Below are 6,435 nucleotides of genomic sequence, written 5' to 3' on the forward strand. Positions count from 1 at the left end.
TGACATAGCGCTTTTCACGTCGGGAGGACGTCCCAAAGCGCTTCACAGAACACACTGTAAAGTGAATTGACCGCGTATTTGTGAGCGAACGCGGCAGCCAATTGCGCACAGCAGTGTCCCGCGAACAGCCGCGGATTGAAAATGACCAATTTCTTATTGGTTTGGCTTTTTTTTGGAGGGATTATTATTATTATTATTATTATTAGGGCTGTGTGTGGAGTAAGGAAACTTGCCCAAGGCTTCGCCCTCTGCCTGGAATTGAACTCGGGGCCCCACGCCGGCAAAGCGAGCGCTCTAACGCGCTGAGTGAGCCCCACGGGACTCCGCCAATGGAAATGACGAGAGGGATTGCACCCGGTCCGCTCAGAGGCGTTTTATTAAAAAAAACAAGTTACAAAAGTTAAACATCGAGTCGAATCATTTCCAGGGGCCAAACCACTTTACAGGGCGAGAAGCGTCCCCAAGCGGAGCTCGCACACTCCGAGCACATGGTCCCGTTTCACGCTGGACATCTTGTTGATGGCTTTCACTTTCAAGAATCGATCGAAGAGTTGGTCGCCGGAGACCCCGTCGAAGAAGAAGTCTTCGTTGAAGATGGGGTTTCTGCTTTTGCGAACGGCCGCGCTCCGTTGCTTTTGGACCTTCCCCGGCGACAGGCAGAGGGTTACGCAGCAGTGGATGTGTTGGGGCTCAATGGACGCCGCGTACAGCCCCTCGACGCTGATGAGTCGGACTTGTACCCTTCGGTTCTCTCGGCAGTACTCTGCGGACAATCTCAAGACACCGCTTTGGCCCAAAGGCACCGAGTTTTCGGTCGCGCGGGTCTCTCTGCAGCAGCCGAGGTCCAGGTGGAAAGCGCTCGGGGGCGCCAGGAGGAGGTTGGGCGCCGGACCGGACGGGAAGCCCGACACCTCCTCCGAAGCCCTTCGGCGTGTGATGTCGGGACTGGTGTCGGCGGAACTCCCCTCGTCGGTGGGCGGAGGGGAGTCGCTCCCGACTGGAGCGGCTCTGCCTCCGTTTCTGAAGGTCCTCCCGAACAGCCTTTCCTGCCCGAGCGCCTTGAAGAGGGACGACCCGGGCGGGGACCTGGTCAGGCGCGGGGAGCCGAACGGGGAGGACTCGGTCGACGAAGCGGTGTCACTGTCCGAGGCGCTCTTCCTCTGGAGCCCCGGGTGTCCGGAGCCGAATCGGGCCCTGATCTCGGGGGACGAAACTCTGACCGCCCAGGAGTTGGCCCGGAGGGGGGCGGCCGTCGCGACCCCCGTGCTGTAGGTGTTCGCTCGCCCTCTCCAGAGGACGGGGGAGGCGCTCGGGTTCACCGGGTGGCCGTGGAAGAGCGATTCCTTGCGCCTCGTGTGGGGGCTCTCCAACAGCGCGCAAAACCCGTAGGAGGTTTGAGCTTTGCGCAGGTGGGTCAGCGAGAGGGCGGCCCGGGACAGGGGGTCCGCGTCGGTGCTCTCCTCGTCGCTGTAACCGCATCCCGAGTCCACGTTCTCCACCTGGACGGTGAGTCCCGGTCCGCTCCGGCCGCCGGGAGGGGACCGTCCAACACCCGGAGCCGATCCGCCGGCGTCGGGGACCACCGCTCGGTGCGAGGCGAGTCGGGGTGGGATGAAGAATTCGGGGATGCGGTCAGGAGTCAGGACTTTGGAGTAAAAGGTTTCGTTCAGCCTCTCCGATGGGCTGCGATCCAAACTGAACATCGCTGTCACCGGTCTCCGGCAATAATCAATCACTTCCACGGAGCAACAATCAATCACTTCCACGGAGCAATAATCAATCACTTCCACGGAGCAATAATCAATCACTTCCACGGAGCAATAATCAATCAGCTGTAGAGTGTGATACATGTAACAGAGTTAACACACACACACACACACACACACACGTACCACATGTTAGTGTTTTTTTTTGATGAGATGAATGTGAATATTAAATCTGTTAATGTTTGGGGTGATGGTGGGTGGGTGGGTGGGGGGCAGGGGGGGAGGGGGTAGGGGCTGGTGAGGGGTGGGATTCAGGTTATTTCGAAATGTTATTCAACAGAACTCAACAGAAGGTTTGTTTGATTTTCATTTGAGTTTCATGGGACGACACCACTGGGTCTGTTTGGCAGTTGAGCAGAAACAGTCCCTGGATCACAATCATGGTGAGTTTCTACCATTTATAACGAAATACAGTGTGTGTGTGTGTGTGTATATATATATATTATAGTATCTTTTTTTAAAAATGCGAAACTGCTGCAACTTGCACGGGCCAAAAGTTTGGACATGTAAACCTACCTTTCAAGACAGCACTGGACTGGACTGGACTGGACTGAGTGGATTGACCGAACACGACACCGAACTCCCTATCGCTCAGTACAGCCACGCACAGAGCTCCTGGAGCTCAACACTGCACTCTTATGCACTCAACCGGTGAGTCTCAGGAACCTACTCAGCCAATCATTCCGCCTTTGGGTACAGTGATTCATGGGTCATCCAACCGAATTGGAGACATTCAACCCTTTCCAGCCAGTTGCATCAGGGCAGCAAATGCTCCACTGTGTGGCGGGACCGATGCGTGGACGCGGGGGTTACAGAAGTGCTGCTTTGCTGTTCATAACCTGAGCCGTTCCCCCTGCAAACCGATGCATGCGATATCACATCCTGTAATTGCTGAAAGTCCAACAGAAAAGAGAAAGGGCGCCGAGGAAAAGAACCGTCTCTGACTTGAAGGCTTCGTGCACCAAAAAACAAATGATTAAAACAGTGATTGGCAATTTCTAATCCTGATGGCTTTAACTGTTGAACTTCCAGATGTGGTATATTGAACGACGCACTGCCACCTACTGAGTACGTGTTGCATTACTGTCGGTAGCGTTTGTAATGTTCCCAGTGTTTCCATGGATTCGATGCCTTTTTTTAAAAAAAAATGGGGTTTCCTCCATTTGTTTTTGCTATTTTCTCCAATCCTAGTAAGTCACCGATAGGAGGGCACACATTGAGAATTGGCTGAAAGAAAGGATTTGAGAAGATAAATTGTGAGAAACTATTTCCACTGTAGATGATGTGAAGGGCATCGATTCGGGATGTAACTAAGGGCCAAAGAATTTAGGGGGGAAATTCTTTCAGAAAGTTATCAAGGTATGGAATGAATTTCATGGGATGCTGCAGAAGAGTCAACTGAGGCTTTAAAAGGGAATTAGATCAGCACATATAGTGGAAGGGGGTCAGAGGACATGGGGAAAGAGCAAAGAATTGGCATAAAAATGACTTGATTGAAGAAGCAAGCATGAAGACCAATACAAAAACAGAAGTCAATGGGAACGCTCAGCAGGTCAGGCAGCATCTATGGAGAAACAAAAGTGAGTCAACGTTTCAGGTCCATGACCCTTCGTCAGAACTGGGGCACGTTGGGAGGGGGAGGTTTTTAGGGACAATTTGAGAGGGAGAGGCAGGACAAGGAAGACAAAAAAGAAGACAAAGACAAACTGACGAGGATCGTATATCTGTTCTGACTAATACAATGGCTTCCTATTGTGTTGTACATTGCTATAGTTCTGTAGGTTATCTAAACATAAACATACCTTGTCCTGGTCAACAATTCCCCATTGGTTACTCACTTCAGCAATGTGTGTGGAACATTGCTGTACACAAATCGGCTGCTGTGTTCGCCTACAAATAGGCAGTCACTGAAAATCACAATAACATTCTGTGTTTTGAGACATCTTGATGATGTGATTGGAAGCCATATTCAATTGCAAGTGTTTTTATATTATGTAACAGAAAGCATGGAACAATAAAAAAAAGCAATTTAGTCCAGTAAGTCTTAATCCTTTCAGACGATAAATAACATTTGACTTCTAATTAATGAAGTCAATGCGATTTCAAAGTCTTTTATTGTGGACACACTTGTTGTTCTGATAAGGGCCAGAAGGTGGCATGTGGATAATGGAAAAAATGACTTTCCAAATGAATGACTGTACCTTCAAATGATTATTCAAACCCATAGCACAATCTAAAATGTATGCTCGCAAGATGAACAATTGGAGGAAGGGAAGGAATTTGTTTGACAGAAAGCATAATTGAAATGCACCATAATTGTTGGATATGGTAGGGTCTCAAAATTCAAATAAAACTCATCAGAAAGTGTGATGGCCAATGGTGACTCTGAAAATGATATCTAATGTGTATAGGATCAGCAGTTTTTCACTTTTACTTTCATGAAGTAGACACAAGGTAAGATTTTGTCCTCTGATAATTTGTAATTCTTAATTGGATCATGGAATTATCATGCATCTGTGTAAAATAAACTCCTTTTATTCCACAGTCCACTGTTTGTCACAGCCAATGGCCCTACAGACTCAGGGTACAATGTTCCTGTAATAGAACAAATGACCTATTATTTGTAAGCTTCATAGAAGATTTATTTAGAGCCTTTATACAGATACGATGCCGGATAACAAGCAACGGAAAGGAGAGGGTGGGTGTAAGCATGGTCAAAGAGCTAGGTTTTTAGGAAAGATACAGAGGAGTGAGGTGAAGGGATTTAGGGGAGTTCAGACAGTATGGGCACAGCGACTGAAAGCTTGGCCAAGGATGCTGGGGTAGAAGGTGAGGAACATGCAGGAGGCGTGAGTTTGCTGAGCAAAGGGGACAAGCAGAAGTAAAAAGAGGTAAGAACATGAAGGGAAATACTTATTAAGGGATTTTATTTTGCACAAAAATAGTGACCTAAAATAAGGACAAGTATTGTTTATTTTGGTGACATGCAAGTGGTTTGAAAATATGAAGCTTATTTTCATCAATATTGAATTTTAACTCCAAAGAATCTTTTTCACATTTTCATCAACATAATTCCCCTGCCTCTCATTTTTGGCAACATTTGGAGCAGTTTGTTTATTTTATGTTTGTTATCTTATTTGTTATCTTAAGAGCGCTGCTCGTGCAGATTGGATTTCCAAATCTACAACCTTACCTCTGGGTGAAAAATACATCTATTCCATATTTAGAATCATACACAATGCCACACACCACAGCCCATTGCAAACGAATACCTTCTCAAATAAACAGCGCTTACAATTTTAAGATTCTTTTAGTTGAGTCTTCCTAATTTTCATCCAGGCTCCCAAGAGGTTTAATAAATCTCGTCCAAATAAGAAAGCACATGGACAATAAAACTGGATAAATATATTTTTTTTAAAAAAGGGAAAACAATTGTATTCAGTGAGTAACTTCACCGGCAGCACGAAGCAAATAACGTGCAGTCCCAATTCTTTAGGATAAGTTACACACAATTCAAACTACTGTGTGAGTGTGTGTGTGGTGGTGAGAGTGTGGGTGAGTGAGTGGTGGTGTGTGTGTGTGAGTGAGTGGTGGTGTGTGTGTGTGTGGTGGTGTGTGTGTGGTGGTCAGTGCGTGTGTGTGTGGTGGTCAGTTTGTGTGTGTGTGTGGTGGTCAGTGTGTGGTGGTGTGTGTGGTGGTGAGTGTGTGTAGAACGCAAAAGCAAACACCCCTCAGGACACACGCAGAACGAAAGCATCACTTGTGTGTGTGTGGGGGGGTTGTGTGTGTGTGTGTGAGTGAGTGTGTGTGTGCGCCGCGCCCATTTCACGCCACGTTTGACAAACTCGGACAACGTGGAACCAGAGAGTGGACACGCCGCACGTTGTCCACTCCTCTCCTCTGGTTCGGTTCGGTTTTAAAGACTGACCTTTCACCAATGCAAGTGTGCAGTCCCGGAATGATGACGCCTTTCCGGCCATAGTATTTCCAGAAAGCTTTTGTTTTGGCTTTGGGGGGGGAGCCGAGGAGGTGTTATTTTTCTCCACTGTTTAATCCTATCAGCTATGCAATGATCGCTTAAGGCAATTATTCCACAGGTACCTTTCCTTTTGAGCGCGCGCGCTCTATCGGGGTATCAATTCCCATTCGCACGCGTGAGTTTCTCTGGTACCCCCACCCCCCCCCCCCCACTCCCCCCCACTCCACTGATTTGGCAAAAGATTCAGATGGTGTTTTGTGTTGGGAGTTGTTTTTATTTCGGGACTCTTGAAGATATTGATGGGTGTTATTTTGTAAAAACCTCAAGGCAACAAAAAAAATACCTTCACCGTTAAACGAGTGAGTGTTTTTTTTTTTGGGGGGGGGAGGGGGATTGTTGTTGTAGTAAATCCCATGTGTTGGCAAAGGCTGTAAAATGTTGACCCCTGTGTATGTGTGTATGTGTATGTGTGTGTACTCCCTATGTTTCTCCCCAACCATTTAACTACACCAAGACCACCACCCCAAAGTGTGGCTGTGTTGGGGTTGCGATGGTTTGGAGATGATGGCATATGATGTACGTGTCCCCCCCCCCCCCCCTCTCCCCCTCCCTCCCACGTTGTATTTAAATGGTTATCTATAAGGCTATCACGAGCATAGATAGGGTAAAAGAGATTTGCAGCCGCCATAT

The 6,435-nt window shown here is 47.8% G+C and overlaps 1 protein-coding gene across 1 annotated transcript; it reads right to left on the minus strand.

Moving 5' to 3' along the window:
• Positions 1-330: 330 nt before the first annotated feature.
• c2cd4a (C2 calcium dependent domain containing 4A) lies at positions 331-3,042 on the minus strand. The gene is made up of 2 exons (XM_007907612.2): positions 2,283-3,042; positions 331-1,832 (listed from the first exon to the last, which is right to left on the minus strand). The coding sequence occupies exon 2, from the start codon at positions 1,701-1,703 to the stop codon at positions 441-443; it is 1,263 nt and encodes a 420-aa protein (XP_007905803.1). The 5' UTR covers positions 1,704-1,832; positions 2,283-3,042; the 3' UTR covers positions 331-440.
• Between the last annotated feature and the right edge of the window lie 3,393 nt (positions 3,043-6,435).

Source organism: Callorhinchus milii, unplaced genomic scaffold (genome assembly GCF_018977255.1).
Source record: "Callorhinchus milii isolate IMCB2004 unplaced genomic scaffold, IMCB_Cmil_1.0 Scaffold26, whole genome shotgun sequence".
NCBI classification, from domain to species: Eukaryota; Metazoa; Chordata; class Chondrichthyes; order Chimaeriformes; family Callorhinchidae; genus Callorhinchus; species Callorhinchus milii.